The sequence below is a fragment of the Dufourea novaeangliae genome, unplaced genomic scaffold, assembly GCF_001272555.1.
Source record: "Dufourea novaeangliae isolate 0120121106 unplaced genomic scaffold, ASM127255v1 scaffold148, whole genome shotgun sequence".
Taxonomy (NCBI): Eukaryota; Metazoa; Arthropoda; class Insecta; order Hymenoptera; family Halictidae; genus Dufourea; species Dufourea novaeangliae.
Window position 1 is genome coordinate 141,850 of NW_015374032.1, and position 16,319 is coordinate 158,168.

General features: G+C 37.8%; 1 protein-coding gene across 1 annotated transcript; it reads right to left on the reverse strand.

Annotated features, from left to right (window-relative positions):
* Window positions 1-11,391: 11,391 nt before the first annotated feature.
* Window positions 11,392-14,387, reverse strand: LOC107189432 (dehydrogenase/reductase SDR family member 11-like). The gene is made up of 2 exons (XM_015577962.1): window positions 14,256-14,387; window positions 11,392-11,580 (listed from the first exon to the last, which is right to left on the reverse strand). The coding sequence occupies exons 1-2, from the start codon at window positions 14,385-14,387 to the stop codon at window positions 11,392-11,394; spliced, it is 321 nt and encodes a 106-aa protein (XP_015433448.1).
* Between the last annotated feature and the right edge of the window lie 1,932 nt (window positions 14,388-16,319).

A 16,319-nucleotide genomic window follows, 5' to 3' on the forward strand; every position in this document is an offset into this window, starting at 1 on the left:
ATTTTCTGAAAAAATTGATTTTTTCCAAAATTGGAAATAGTATAGCTAGGCCGATTCTGGATCACGGATCCAACGGAAATATCGTTGATAACGGTATTGTACTCGTACATATCGCAGACCTCAACGGTTTCAAAGGAAAGTTCTCACGCTATTGCACACGTATATTACATACATATGTATATATTAATAATTTGTGTTTCCCCCTTTGTTTCAATTAAAGCATGCACCTTTTCCGGCATACCCCTTCTGCATTGTTCTGTTGTATCCATTATTTTGGGATGATTTTGCCAATTTATCCAGAATTTTTGTTTAAATCATTTATTGTGGGACGGGTGATATGTACCTATACAAGGGTCTTAAGTAAACTCCACGTTTCAGTAGGACGTTTTCAATGGGATTCATGTCGCGAGAGTTGCCTGGACAATAAACTCGCAAAAGTAAATAACAATTAGACACTACATACAATAATATATAAATTATTAATATGTATGTATGTGATCTATATGTACGTCCGTACGTTAGTAGTTAATAAAAATTATTATTAAATTACGTTCTGGCCTTTTTATTCTACGATTATTGCGAATAATTCGGAAAATTATAATTGGCCCTAATTATTTGGCCAGGGGCTGTATGTCGTGTACAATATGTGATAATTTGTATACTAATTGCGACGTATTACTTTTATTCATTTTTAACTGTGTCTGCATGTATAATTAAGTTACAATTTTTGCTATTGGAACCTGGGATATGAGTGTAATAAAAGTGCAAACATTTTCATGCAAACGAGGATCGCGTTGCTTATTGTTTATGGATTGTATCCAGAGAATTTTGAAAGAATCAATTTTTACAATGTTCGTTCTAGAAGCACAATGATAAGCAAATACAATCGACGAATAAACTATCCGTAATTCTTATTTTAACTTAATGAGAACATTTATAATGTACTGACAAGATGTTTCTCGTGAAAATGAATGGAAATACGTTATTGACCTCAATATGTAGTACTTGGATATTTTTGGAAAATGGACCACGTTATCATACTCACTCAGAAATATTTTATTCGTAAATCGAATTAGATGTTGTTTCATCATTTTTAGTTGTTTAATTCGCAGAATTTTTTCTTCTTTCACACTTTTATTCAAATGTTTATTTAAACGGGAGTGTTTTACGCGCACGGAATTCCACGATTTTCTCAATTGCACGGAGTGTAACAGATTCGTCTGGATACACGCCAACGACCACTGACAACAAAAACACCTTGAACGTTAATCACGATCTCCATTGTCGGTGATTTCTTTTATTTTCTACTCGACCCACGAACATTATAAATTATTCTCGAACGTTCCCCTTCAGTTACAACTTTGTCGAATATTTCTTCCGAGAGTTACGCAAAGATGTTACGCAATATTAAACAGTACATAATAGACGTTTGTATGCTAAATCGACGCCAGAAGACATTTTTCAGCGATTTAAAAGTGGTTCGATTCTAGAGTAATTTCTCTATAAACCAAATACCGCATAAATATTTTTATCTATTGGATCATTGCAAAACTTTTGATGGATTTTCTACAAATGACACCATCGTCTTGATTTTATGGAAATAATAAACAATTATGTTGATATGTTATGTGTTGATATTAATGTAACACAGTATATTGTTGTTCAAAACAAAAATCGATGCGATTAAGCGTTTCATTGTTTAAAATAAGATTGATTATTTGATCTTAAATTAAGCTACTGAAAATAAATTTGAAAATGAGAGATATAAACGACACAAATACCGTAAGAAAGTTTCTTAAAGAAACCCTGTGGTATACTGTGAACTTATTAATGCAGTTCAATTATATAAAACCAATAATAATATTTCAAACATTTTTTTATTAGAATGAACAATTATTTTGACAATACATGTAGTACAAAAGGATTATTCTGTATTTCATTAAATTATTATTAAATTATAATTAAAATTGTTACTCTGCTTAGATCAAAACCCATTAAAACTTTTGCACTTACCAAATATTATGAATTAAAGCAATACATATAGCTACTTCTTTCCTTCATGCTTCCACTGCCAGTTCGAGTTAAAATAGCGACATGTAAATAAAATTAACGATAATTATAATTAGACTGCGGATTTTTATGCAAAATAACATTTTATAAAGTGATTCATACAGATAAGAGCAGAAGTAGGAATTTCCTTCTTCTCTTAAATACCTTATTGGATTAAGAGTAAAATAGAAACCCCCTTTTAGTTAAAAATTTTAATTAAAGAATTAGATCCTACTCCAACGACTATGGTGTACAGAATGACCGCGTGAAACGGCATCGATAACTATGTTACGTTACATCGCGGCTATGTTTATGTTTATGTTGTGGCGCCAGATAAGACGTGGCGTGCGATAAAATTTCATAACAAAACATCGATAAATCTATCTAAATATCTAATAAACGATTTCGGGTTCGGTAAACAGATTATAGGATACTTTTCCACTTTCAGAAGTACCAGTCAAAATGACTGGTATTGGTATAAGTAGCCATGATACAAAATTATTTTAATTCCGAATAAACAAAAAAAAATAAAATTCATTATATTACACCTTTAGTCATCGCTGCAAAAGTCATCACATCATTGCGGAAAAAAAATGTAACATGAAGTAGGAATATTAAAAATAAAAAAAAATAAAATTCATTATATTACACCTTTAGTTATCGCTGCAAAAGTCATCACATCATTGCGGAAAAAAAATGTAACATGAAGTAGGAATATTAAAATGAAATTGTAAAACCAGTCATTTTGTTTGGTGTGGTAATTCTAGTGTCAAGGGTTAATATTGTACAGATTTCTTCTTTTTTCGTCTTAATTGAAAAAATTGAATTCAGGGGATATGTTTTGTTCACGTCGTATCTTCTAACCTATTGATGGAGCTGATAACAGTTACCTTCGATAGATATCTTGGAGGTTGTAGGTAACCAACCACTGTTTGTCGAAACCTTGTTGGTGTTCGTCGTGAACCAGATTGTACCAGAATGTTAAGACAGCGCGGTGGCATGATAGAAGCTATCTTCCAATCATTCTTTTTGTGTTGTAGACAAGAGGGTACGTAGTACATCAGTATTAAAATTTATTCTGGCTAGTGAAACAGAATTTAGTGAACGAACACATGCACCATTTATCATCACTTTACTCGAATATCTTTGAATATCTTTGCATATTTTAAATCAGTTTCGGTACAAAGTGAATATTCCTTTTTAAATGCTTGACCATTTATTTGAATGTTTGAATATTTATTCAGAGCAGATCATACTGAAAGATTTGTACGCTCATCAAGTTTTAATTTTCAGAATATCTAAAGAGTGAAAACTCTTTCGAATAACAAAATCAATCTTCGGAACATCTAATTAGTTCTTCAGGATGTTGGTTAGTTCACGGAAAATTAAACAAGCCGTTAATTTTGCGTTACGGATAAAATTGCAGCTTTTGTACAACTTAAAATATTGTTGGAATACAGTCACCAATGAACTGTTTGGTTACATATTTTCACGAATGGATTATGTAATAATATTTATGTAAAATATTGTAAACAAAGTTCTTCCTTTCATTAATTCGTTATTACTTTTAAGTACTATTTTAAGTCTAAATAGTGTTATGAAGAGTTAAGTAACAAAGTATAGTTTTAGAAAGTGTGGAAGTTAATTAATTTTAACCTCTTAGCTATGGTGCCGCTTTTTAAAAGTGTGTATTTATGTTGTGTCGTCAGAATGACGAGATGACGAGTGTATTCATCATTATATAAAAAGTTTCCATTTCCTCATGATGAGTATACTCGTTATTTACAGCTAACATGTTAAAAAACCTTTTTTACGGTTTACCCTCGTAACGATATGTATGTATTTACAATTTACACCATTGCACAAAAGTATGATATCAGATCCTGTCATTAACTGATGCGGATAGTATCATTTGAAAAAGATTTAAAAAATCTGACTAACAATGAATTTAGCATACAAATTTCAATATATGTTCAGAAGAAGTCACTATCATAATTACCGTGAATATCTCACAACTGAAGATTTCGGATATACTCTAATGAGAAGGGTCGTCCTTTTCAGTGCAAGGATGACTGAAACTGTGAAATTGAGTGACATGATAGTCATGGGTGGAGAGGGAGGAGGAAGGGGGAAGGGGGAGTATTGGGAGTATTGGGAGTATTGGGACCCAATGAAATAGTATTGACCCAAGATCAAATATCGAAAATATTTTTTTCAAAATTTCTATCACACATTCCAAATTTCCTGCCAATTCATATTTAGGCAATCGAATAACAATGTACACACAAAAAACAAAACATAACTCACAACAAATTTATTAAACAGTAAATAATAGATGTTTGAATGCTAAGTGGACGCCAGAAGACATTTCATCGCCCGAGTTCTTAACGGTTCTAACTCCATTTTTCAACAAAATTTAGTTAATACACGTGTGTCGCATTGATCCAAAGAATACAAATTCACCATAATATAAAGAAAATTCAACCTAGAAGACAACAAATATTCTTTTAAGTCGTAACTCTGAAACTTTGAAAAAATAAAAAATTTATGTTTATAATAAGATAAAATTTTGTTAAATATTGTAATAAGTAACTATTCAGTAAATGAGACTACACAGTGTATTCAAAAAGGTCCCGGACTTATGTTTGCTACCAAAACGATTTATAGGTAGACATCATTTTATTGTTTAATGTTCTACGTAGTTTCCTCCTCTGTTGATACACTCTTGATGACGTTCATACAGTCGCCGGAAACATCTGGAAATGTCTTCGACTGAAATACCCTTTAACGTCGTTGTCACTTTCCGTTTGATTGCTGCCTCATCCTTAAAACGAGTTCCTTTCATGGCTAGTTTCAATTTTGGAAATAGGAAATAATCCGCTGGAGCCAGATCTGGTGAGTACGGAGAGTGCATTAGAACTGTGACTGGTTTTTAACCAAAAATGAAGACACAGTTAGCGATGTGTGAGACGGAGCGTTATCGTGTAACAGAAACCATTGACCGGACTGGTAATTTTTTTTCCAAGTTTGTCATAAAGGATAGCATGAACACTTCCAATACTTATTTTCAACTCCTCTGACAACATTTCAATGGTCATACGGTGATCTTTCATGAGAAGCTGACGAACTCGCTCAACATTTTCGTCTGTTCTGCTTGTCGACGAACGCCCTTTCCTTGGGTTGTCTTCGAGTGACTCGCAATCATTCTTGAAACGTGAATACCATTCAAATACTTGCTTACGACGGAGACAGTCACTTCCATATGCATTTTGCATCATTTGGTATGTCTCTGTAGGACTTTCTCCACTTAGAAAACAAAACCGTATCGCAGCTCTTTGCTCCATCACAAAAATTATTACAACAAAACAAAACTGACAAATTTGAAATGTGCTCTGCAGACAAACGACTAAATCGTTTAAGGTTAAACGAAGCTGATTAACAAAAGAAGATCTATAGTCAATAGATTTAGCCTTAAAACACAGATGTCGCTACCAGAAGCTATCATGTAATAACAGTTCGGGAATTTTTTGAATACACTGTGTATAGTGTGGTTGATTATTTCATTACTTTCTTGCTTTTATAATATTAAACAGTGTAAATTTTAAACTCAGTTTAGTAACTAGTGGAGATAAAATAATTAAGAATTAGAACGACGATTTGTCAACGATTTAAGTAGCGCGATTCTAGAGTAATTTACCTATAAAGAAAATTTAAACAGTACATTCTCTTTGAATTAACCATTACTTTCAACGAATGACTGAAAATATACAGTAAGGTGCATAGACTTTAAATTCCAATTACATCCATTTAAACTTATGGCTGCTACTGTATGCAGTAAATCCTCGATGAGTGTTCGAAGGTTCCTCGGCATTGAACATTTACACTAGAACTACCAGCAGGGAATGTATACTAAAGTAAATTGTATAACTTATCAATCTATGTAATACATAATACAATTTAGCGTAATAAAGTATTATTTACATCGACCGTAAAGCGCGTAATCGACCTTCCTCGAGATGTTGACCGGCGGAAAGGAAACATCAGCAATTTCCAAAGACCGCCTCGACGACTCGATGATTTTCTCAGCATCGCGAATCATAGCCTATTGCTACCCGGTATCTTCAACGTTTTTCCAATAAAGGAAGGGGGGAAGAACCTATAAAAGGATTGTTCAAAACCGGGGACGACTCTCAGATTTATTTAGCGGCAGTTTCGGCTCGTGTGTCATTCTTCAACGGCAAGTTCGTTCGCTCTTCGACAGTCGCGCGTCGCTCCAATCTCTTACACGCGACAGCGAGCTATGGTCTGTGTCGAAAGATGATGCCTGGGAGGTTGGCCTGCCTCGGCGCGTGGCCTGGCGGGGATCCAACGTGAGCTACGTATTTCGTGCGACGTTGTGACGGTCTCATTGCCACTGTGTGTCTCTTTCCAACCTCCAGCACTTCGGTAAACCAACTTCCTTCTTTACCCTGCAATTTCCACGTGTAGCGTTTAATAATCTACGTATTAGTTTAATCCCCTTTTAAAATGTTGCTCAATATTTGGGTACAATACATTGTTTCAAAAGAAATAAACTTTTTCTTATTCATGTATTTTAACTTTTGACGTGTGAAAACGTTCTGCGTCTCGTCAATATTCTCCGCCATTTCCAGACGATTGTACTCCCCGACGATGGGTCTCTCCCGCAACCACCTCCGATGGGGCTCCTGTGCAGAGGGAGGCGTCTATCACTACCCATATGGTCCCTCCGTGGGTGCAAGTGTTCGGCGACTCCGCAGTCGACCGGCCGCCTCACGAAGTCGACTCCTCCACCGTTATTTGGCGGTGTGGTCCTCTAGTAGGGCCGGGGGCCCTTATCCCAATGATGCCAATGATCAGACGATTTCCAATAACCAATGGTGGCTCCTGCTCAGGGTGGGGGAAAACGGTTCCGGAATCAGGTGTCGCCTAACGCTCGCTACGGCTCTGTAATTGTACGCAGATGCTCGGCGCGGAAAAAGACGCGGTTAGTCGCTGTTCAAATCGTCGCTATTTCTCGGGATTCCTCTAGGAGCGCTCGTGTGCCTGCGAGTGCGTATGCTGAGCGATGTTTTGCGGGGCAGAGGGCGGTCCAGTTCTATCGGTAATACGCCCCACGTTTGAATTTGGAGCGGTCGCGTTACGCTGTCAAAAAGCAGCATAACAACGTATTCATGTCTTGAGAAATACTTCATTACGCCATCCGGTGTATGACTAATTCTATTGGCCACGTTACAGAAAACACCAAAGGGGGGAAATCGGTGGTTCGAGAGACCTCTTGTGCTCATTCTAAATGCGCGAAACGGTTATGGTATTTGTTGGCGTTTACTGTACATCCAAAAATCTTTGGCAGGCATGTCTGTTAACTATAACCGTCGTGTCAGAAACCATGGACATTGCTTGGAAGCTACAGCACCTGCCAATAATCGGACAACAAAACTTGTATTTAAGTCACACTTCAAAAGTAAACAACTCAAGAACTTGATCCAAGGAGGAAGAAATCTAGTGTATAACATGTCCTAAACGTTTCATTAAAATCGGTAACTTAAAGTTGTGGCCCTCTTCTTGGTCATGGTCCATGGTGCGTTGACATCACCCGTAGGATCATTGATTGTCATGCTTACAGTTTAGCAAAGGTGATGGTGCAAAGAAACTTTTTTTTAATGTTATTTTCTAGATTATTTGAAGGTTATTCATCTTTTTGCTTTTCAAATGGCATCATGTAGTTTTAATTTCATAATGTTGCAACTGATATCAGTACAAGTTCAGCGACATAGCAGGGATACTACGACCTTGAAATGACTTTGGACTCTGTTGCGTAATGCTCGGTTTCTTATTTTTGATGTTAGGAATTTAGTGGACTGTATATGAGTGGCATTTGCATGGAACGAGCCAGGATGGAAACGGATGTCTGGTGACAGCTGTGTGGCAAGTAAATGTACACATGTTGGCTTTATGATTACTTTATTGCGTCAATATTGGTTAAAACAATGAGAGAGCCAGAATTCAAAGTATGCAATGAACCAATGTGTGATCAGTTTATTATCTACGAATTGAAGAATGAATGTGTAAACTATGGATGGTGAATATAACAGTGAGTGACCAACATTAATTGATATTTCTCAACTCGATGCCTGAGCAACATACTTGATATGAATAGAATCAATGGATGAGCAAGCTTGAGAATGTGAACACAATAAAAATGAGTTCAATTACACTGTGTAAATCGTGTGAGTTAGGCCATGTAAATCTGGTTGATCAAGTCAAATGTAGAGTACTTTTCATTATTAATTGAATGGCCACACTATGAGTGGTTCTATGGTAATAGAGTCTACGTGTAAGTGAGACGTGAGTGTTTACCGTGCGGATCAGTAACCACTGCGTTGATATGCGCAGTGAGGTGGTCGTAAATCACCTCGTGGTCGCAGGTGGTTTCGACAATGGCCGATCAGCTGGTGATAATTCGGCGTGAGCTGGTCTGTTGGTGAGTTGGGCTACGGTGTTGTATAGAGTTATCCCTGTGAACCGGGGAACAGAATACGGCCACGGTATTCCCTGCCTGTCGTAAGAGGCGACTAAAAGGGAGAGTTGGGGACCGCGGGACTGTGGCACCCGCGGTCCGATGGGGGGGTGGGGCTTCTAGCCTCCCCCCCCCATCAGAGAGGGCGCTCCGTCACCTACATCTGGCGGAGCCGGCGCTGGGGAGGTACCGGTTGTGTTCGCAAGAGATCCCGGTGCCTCCCCGCAGAGCGCCGAGCCCGGCCACCGTGAGGTTTTAGTGGGTATTCCCCCTGGGTTATTCCCTATGGGGGCGAGTCCCACACTACCCCCGCCCCTCCCACATCGGAGGAGGGCGGGGGTGTGCGTAATGCATTTCCTCACGTTAAAAAAAAAAAAAAAAAAAAAAAAACGGTGTTGTATAGAGTTGTTCTTATTGGGTTGGTGTTCCGTCACAGTATTCACGATTTACAAGATCAGTGTGGATTTGTGCACAAATAGTCACACGAACAGAAAACTGTCGAGTCGTACACGATGCGTTTGATACCACGATCCGAACAAGAGTGTCCGCGTGAGACGTCGTTTCCGCCCGCTTGTAAGGAAGACGGATGTGACGTATCACTGTTGATGATTGCAATTGGTGCGTTCGCTAAGCGACACGCACGCCACGGGCCGTGGTTGGCTCGTGGTGAGCGACGCGCACGCCACGCGCAGCTATCGGCGCGTGGTGTGTGTGACTCTGCGGTGATGCGGGTGATGATGTCAACCATTACCGATGCATCGTTCATGGCTGATCGGCTGTTGCATGGTCGGTTCGTTGGTGATCATTGGGAGGTGCTGCCTCCGTCAATTGATTTGTCTCAATATTGAACAGACTCATTGTCAGAAATCTAGGGTGCAGGCATTTTTTCTCTAGTTTTCATTCATCAATACAATCTATGATCACCCGATATATTGCACAAGCATTATTTCTTTGGCGATCCGGAACAGAATTCGCAAAGTATGGGGAACACCTCTTCACGTGTTTCAGGAGAAAATAAAAATCATACAAATTGATTTCTAACGTGCACCGAATCTTAATTACTTTGACTCTATTTCGTGTATGTTTTTCTAGTAATTGCAGATTACTTTTGCTAATATTTTCATTCAGACGATTTCCAAGAATTGATCATTTGATTTCAAAGTTACGGTATACTAAAAGAACTTTTCATATTAATGACGTGTGAATTGGAATTACATTTGAATCTACATGTGATATTTTGAATCTAATCGATTTAACGGGAGTTTGTGTATTTGACAGAGAATCATTAAATCATAAAATTCTCTAAAATTTGATCAGATTCTTGGGAGGATCATTCAATGATTTTTAGGAGAATCTGTTGAAATTTGAGCGAATTTGTTGATTTAATGATTTATATAATTAACATGGATTGAAGACAGTTTTGCGGGTCTATTATATGTATATATATTTGCCTTCTGTCAGAAATGTCATTTAAATGACTGTCTTCTTATCTTGTTAAGTTATTTTTAATTTTAATTTTCCACAAGAGAAATTAGTTCTCCAGATGGATTATCCCAGAAAGTTAATTCCACTGCGCGTGATTTTGATTTGCAAAGTTATGAATGTCGTGAATGTTCTGTTTTTAAGGGTACATTATAATCTAGTGTTAGTGGATAGCAACGTAATAATTGTAAATAAATGCAATTGTAGACTAGACAAGATTTTGAAATGAGTGTAGTTTCTGGTATAATTCACTATATTCAAATTGTACAAAAATTGTTACAAAATATTAAATATACCTAATTTTAAGTATTTTTTGCCTTCAGACATGAAGAAAGAATTCTGTAGTTTTACTTCTAGTGTTGAAGTTTTGGTCTTTATTTTGGAGGGAAAATTTTAAAGATTTCTCTCTACATAATATATCCTTCCGGCGTGTCTTACTATTCCGTAATTCATTTCTGTAAGAAAAGAAATATTATTTGATTACATGTAATATTCATTTCAGTATTTCATAAGTTTGTTCTGTTTACCACTCCTGCGGTGCCCAATGGCGTATTCTGTGGCATGATATAGACATCGTAGATCTGAAATTGATTAAATTTATATTGTATATCTTCATCGTAATTGCAACGGAAGTGCAGTAGAACATCAATCTTCAAGTATTTATTTGAGAATTTGAGACTGTTCTTAAGGCCATGTATTTATTCATAAATTATTAAGGAAATTCTTGTCTGTTTCTTGCTATACAAAAGCACTATTTCTATTGAAGAATAATAAAATTTCGAAGACAGTCCTGAAATATGTACTCGTAATTCACTTTGATTTTTTGTCTTAATTATACATAGATCTTTCAAGGGTTCATCAAAATGTACAGTAAAATGTGTACTTAATTAGAAACAGTCACTGTTGACTAATGTTCTACAGCTCTATTATTACTGAACTACGGATCTTCGAATAAGTTACTTGAATTCGGAATTAATTGAAAAATTGTTAAAAGAAGCGTTCAATGATTAAGGGGATAAGAACAAAGAGTAACAGTACCCATTTGCAGAGTTTTCGCGAAGTCATGTATGGAACATGATGTTCTAATGTTGCTCTACAACAGTTTCGCACACTTCCTGATATATTAAAATTCGCTGCATGTTTTTAAATTATTTTTTATCTCATTATTCAGAACTGACAAGACAATTATTGTATAATATTGTTGTTCTTGAATAACTGTTTCAACAATTCCCAACAATAAGTAAGAGAAACATTAAACAATCACCATCGGCAATTTTATATTCAATAACCCAATAATTTCGATAATTGACGTTCTACTCGATTTATTCTGTCCGTAATTCACGTAATATACGCTTTCTTGTACTTACTTCCACGCCTTGTGGTGTTCCTAAGGCATACATTACTGCATCAGCGACGTCCTCAGCACTTAATGTGGGTATTTTATCAAGAAGGCTATCAAGTTTGGCTATACCTCTCAACATATCTGTCATGACTGCTCCAGGACTGATACTCTGTGAAAATACAAAAATATCATGATACACGAACGATAATATTATGAAATACATATCTATATCAACATATTTATCTACAGTGATTTCTCGATGAATGCTTTGTAACCATTCAAAACAGAGTAAACAGAAGCTAAGCAAAGACTCAACTTCGTGCAAAAAACAAATTTATGAGGGGCTGAAAACCTTTCCGTCTTGCCACGAATGCTTCAATGCGGATACGAGTCCGTTGCACTCATCGAGACATTACTGTAGTCACATGTTATTGTCATTTCGACAGTTTTACATATTTACTTAGTTACCTATTGACGTAATCGTTTATTTATTATTCTATCTATCTTGTACGTACTTATTGGCCCATTTTGCAATTCAATTTACATTTATTTTGTTATTTGTTTATTATTTATTACAAAATTCATTTATTTATCTTATTTAAGCAGCAGTATACTTATTATTATTACACTCACTACTAGTATACATTCTTCTCTACCAAACGAGAACCAAATACATTATAATATCGTCTTACAAGGGAAGGCACGGAAGTATCCCCCTCCGATTTTGATGAAACTTCGTATGTCTGTTAAGCAATCAAAAATAGGGGATACATAAATGCCAATAATAATTGCTAGTAGGGTCGGATGGGCCTTAGGGGTGATTGGTGGTTGGGGATCCCGATAATCGTTTTTCTAGGGTGTCGAAGACTATTTATGCCAAATTTGATGCGGATACGTTCAGCGATATAGAAGCTTTTACGTAACAAACAAAAATTGATTCAGTCAGATTACCGAATTGGTCAAAAAACCGTATCGTCTGAACTGGCTGTTACAGCTGTTAACTGATTCACTTGAAATTTTCACTGAATACTCTTTAATACATTCTGCTGTGAACTACATAGGATTTTGCGAAATATTGAAAACTCTTTTTGCAATCAACATTTTTATACGAACATTTTAAGGAAAAATGGTTCTATAAAAATTATTTATCCGCAAGGAATAGTCAAAGTTACGAATGATTTTTGGGTCTCAGGATTGACCTAACTCCTTAAGTACTTCAATTCTTGTTACTGGAAGAGTAAGATTCAACGCATAGTTCACGCATACCGAGAATCAAATTTGGAGAACCGCCAGACAGGTGACCTAGTACCGGTTCTAAGATTGGCATTTAAGGGCTAAACCGGTTCTCACAAAAGAACCGACAGTAGGTTCTTAGAGCAGTTCTCTTATGGAAGCGGTTCTTGAATGTAGAAACCGGTTCCAAACGAGTCGGTTCGGTTCTTCTTCCGTCCATGGCTATATGTATATTACATGTTTCATAAGAACATGTGAGTGGAATAGTTTGTTGTATTCGGTTCTGATTCAGGTTATTGCCACTTGTTGTTTCCTATTAAATTTAGAATTTGTTGTAAGGTCATGAAAGTTAGCAATTGATTTATGGCGTAGGCTTGCTTTATAGTTTTTCCATGTTCGGTTCCAAGAATGCTTCCACAATGTTTCGATGTGCTTGTTAATGTCCAGGGAAGTGTTATATAGGAATTGACTAGACGTATGTAGAGTGGATGCTTCAAGATTGGCTATGACATTCTCATATACAGAGTGTAACAAAAATGTTGGGGTACCCGGAAACGGGAGACTCGTGAGGTGATTTCAAATAAGTTTTTCCCTAGTAAAAATGTTATCTAAGGCTTTGTTAACGAGATTAGGCACTGGCAATGCGGTAACTAAGAGAGGTTTTAAATGATTACCGAATAGAACTTCAACTGAACTCGCGGATTCTATAAGGTTAATTGGTGATTCGAAAGGAAGCTTAAGCACGATCCCACTGAATACAACCGACTTTTACCGGATATAATTCGACGTGACTCTACAACTGACTACTATCCTGGCCCCCGGAGGGTTAAAATCAGAAGGTGTATATAGTCCCAAAACTGGGTGGGATTTCCTTAGAATTTCCCTATAAGGAAATCTGAACGGTCGCAAAGTGAATCATGATTCTGTCTCTGGTTGCTATGCAGTTGGTCGACATTACGCTTCCCCTATTACTTGAGGAATAAGCAAACGAAGTTTTAGGGCGTTTTCTGTTAGAAAAAACGTTTTTCTAACGAAAAACGCCCTTCCAATAGAGTTGTGGTTGTAACTGACTCAGCCAATGACGATAATGCGTGTGTCTCGTGGTGGGTGTCGCGACATGATTGGAGGGCATCTTATGAGCTCCGGATTACATCGATAATGTATTTTCGCTAGCGTCCGTGTGTTTACATCAGCGCTTCGATCGATTCGGAGTTGGCTCCGAAGGAGTCTCCCCCCTTAATACGTACTCTGGATACGTCTCTGATAGATTTCCAAAATGGCGCATGAAGAGGCGGTCGAAACATGTTTCGCATCATAAATCATCGGTGTCCTCAAGTTGTTCACCTTAAAAAGTGTTGTAACACCACTTATCTATCAAATTCTTTTCTTATCCGCACATACAAAATGGAAATAAAATAAAAATATTTTGCAACATTTAGATCTGTGATCGCCGCTTCTTTCGCCATATCGAAGGAAGTACTTACGAACAGTTTTCAGTTGAAAACTGTTTTGAATACTTAAGAACGAAAAGCATCAATATCTTACGAAATATTAGTATGTAAATTTCAGCACTGTTTGAGCGTGAAATTGTATTAGAAAGTGAATTCTTACTGTAACTTTAATGTTCAGACCGGCGTGGATGATTTCGTGACGAATTTCAGTACTCAACGCAGTCAAAGCATATTTGCTGGCGGCGTACATACCAATCGGCAAGTGTATTGTCTCTGCAAAGTGTCCGGCCATGCTGTAAATTAAATACATGTGTATACATATGCGTGTATGCATTAGGTGTACCAATAAATAAGTAGTCCACTATTTCTGGTGAAATTGCATTTGTCTCGAAACAATTAAAATGACTACCTTATTTTAACAATATTCGTTATTTGTTCTTATCATCCTTCAGCATTTTGAGTAAACAGAGGATTGGAAAGGTATTCTGAATCGAAAATGTACTGCCACCATATTGGAATTATGTACAGGGACCTGGCGATTATTGTCCCAAACTCGGGTCCGCGCCGGGACAATAATCGTGGAATACGCGAAACGCTTTTGACCCTCGTAAATACGTTTTTTTCCCGATGCTCAAGCATCGGCAATTCGCCTTTGTAGTATCCCGAACATAGAAAAGGACAAGTGACTGAGAAACAGAGAGAAAGCTTCTTTTTACATTCGACTCGGCTGCGTGGCCCGCCTGCGACGCTCTCGCCAATAATAAAAATACGTGTGACTGGAGGTGATTGTCGATCCAGCTTCATTCGATTTGTTGGCAGCTCTCTGGGCATTTGCTCACGATTGAATGCTTCGACTAATCGTCGTACCCTCGCGAGCAAACTCGGCTTCCGCCAGGGGAAAAAGTGGAAAAGGGAAAGGGCCTCCTACCATTTGGTTTTGGAAGTTTCTGAAATTTATGCAAAATTAACATACATTTTAACATTCATATTAGTATTTGAAATACATTTACTAAGTGGTAGGAAACCCTTATTCTACGTCACTTTTTCCCCTAGCGGAAGCCGAGTTTGCTCGCGAGATTACATTCCCCCGTTCTGTCCGTTCAGTCTACAGAGCGCATACATTGTTATCCCGGCGCGCCGAGACGACTTTTCATTCAGGAGCCAAAAGAAGATTACATTCCCGGGTATCGATAATACAACACTAATGCACCGATGACACTTTTTTATTTTTGAGTCTTTGTTAATGAAATTTTTACTAGTATATTGGTGAGATTTCTCCGATTAGAAGAATACCAAAAACGCGCGGCTTCCGTTTCCGGTTATGAGTGGCTTAGGACGTGCGTGACGATTGGGAATTTGGAAGTGAGATTTTCAGTGTGAGAAGAGAAGAAGAATAGAACAAGTGTGGTGTAAGGTGGTATGAAAGGGCGTAGAGCTCAGGGAGACAGAGTTGGAGAGGAAGAGTGAGTGAAGGAGAACATAACAAGGGAGTGCAAAGAAGTCAGGCGTGTGAGGTTAGGTCGGGCAAGAGAGAGAAAGGCGGGAACCGGTAAGAGCAGGTGGGGGAAGGTAGCGGCGCCGGTGGAAAAAAGGGGTCTTGTGCTGGTAAGATAGGAACGGTCGGTAAAGAAAGGGAGTAGGGAAGGTAAGGTAGGAAGGTCGATAAGAAGGATCGAACAGCTGAGATAGTGGAAAGTTACAGGGAAAGAATGGCTGAAGAGGAAAAGAAGAAGGGAAAGCCCACGAAGGTGGAAATCCTGAATTGAGACTGGAGTTGCAGTGTGGGAAGTCAGAATGAGCTAGAGGATTTTTGGAATAGGAAGAGAGTGGTGTCAAAGGAGGGGGAGGAGAAGGTGGGAAGAGTAGAGGAATGAATATTTAGGAGGAGCAAGAAGATACAGAGGTCGCCGGAAAGAGGGATAGATGGGCAGGGAGGATTGCGGAGCTGTGTAAAATGATAAGTGAGATGAGAGAGGAAGTGAAAAGATTTATAGAGGAGGTGTAAGGACAGGGGAGAGAGTTGAGAAGGGAGGTGGAAGAAGTGAAAGAAGAGTTAAAAGGCATAAAAGGTAGGGCAGAGAAATGAAGAAAGGAAAAAGAAAATATGTGGGGGATAATAGGAGTGAGAGAGCAGAAAATGGAGGATGTAAAAATCAGGGGACAGGGCGGGAGATGGGAAGACCTGGAGGGTAGGCTTAAACGGATAGAGAGAAATATGGAATGG

Coding starts and splice junctions, on each gene's coding strand:
- LOC107189432 (XM_015577962.1), bottom strand. CDS start 14,387: ATGGCCGGACACTTTGCAGAGACAATACACTTGCCGATTGGTATGTAC. Junction 11,581..14,255: donor GTCTGAACATTAAAGTTACA/GTAAGAATTCAC, acceptor GTATTTTCACAG/AGTATCAGTCCTGGAGCAGT.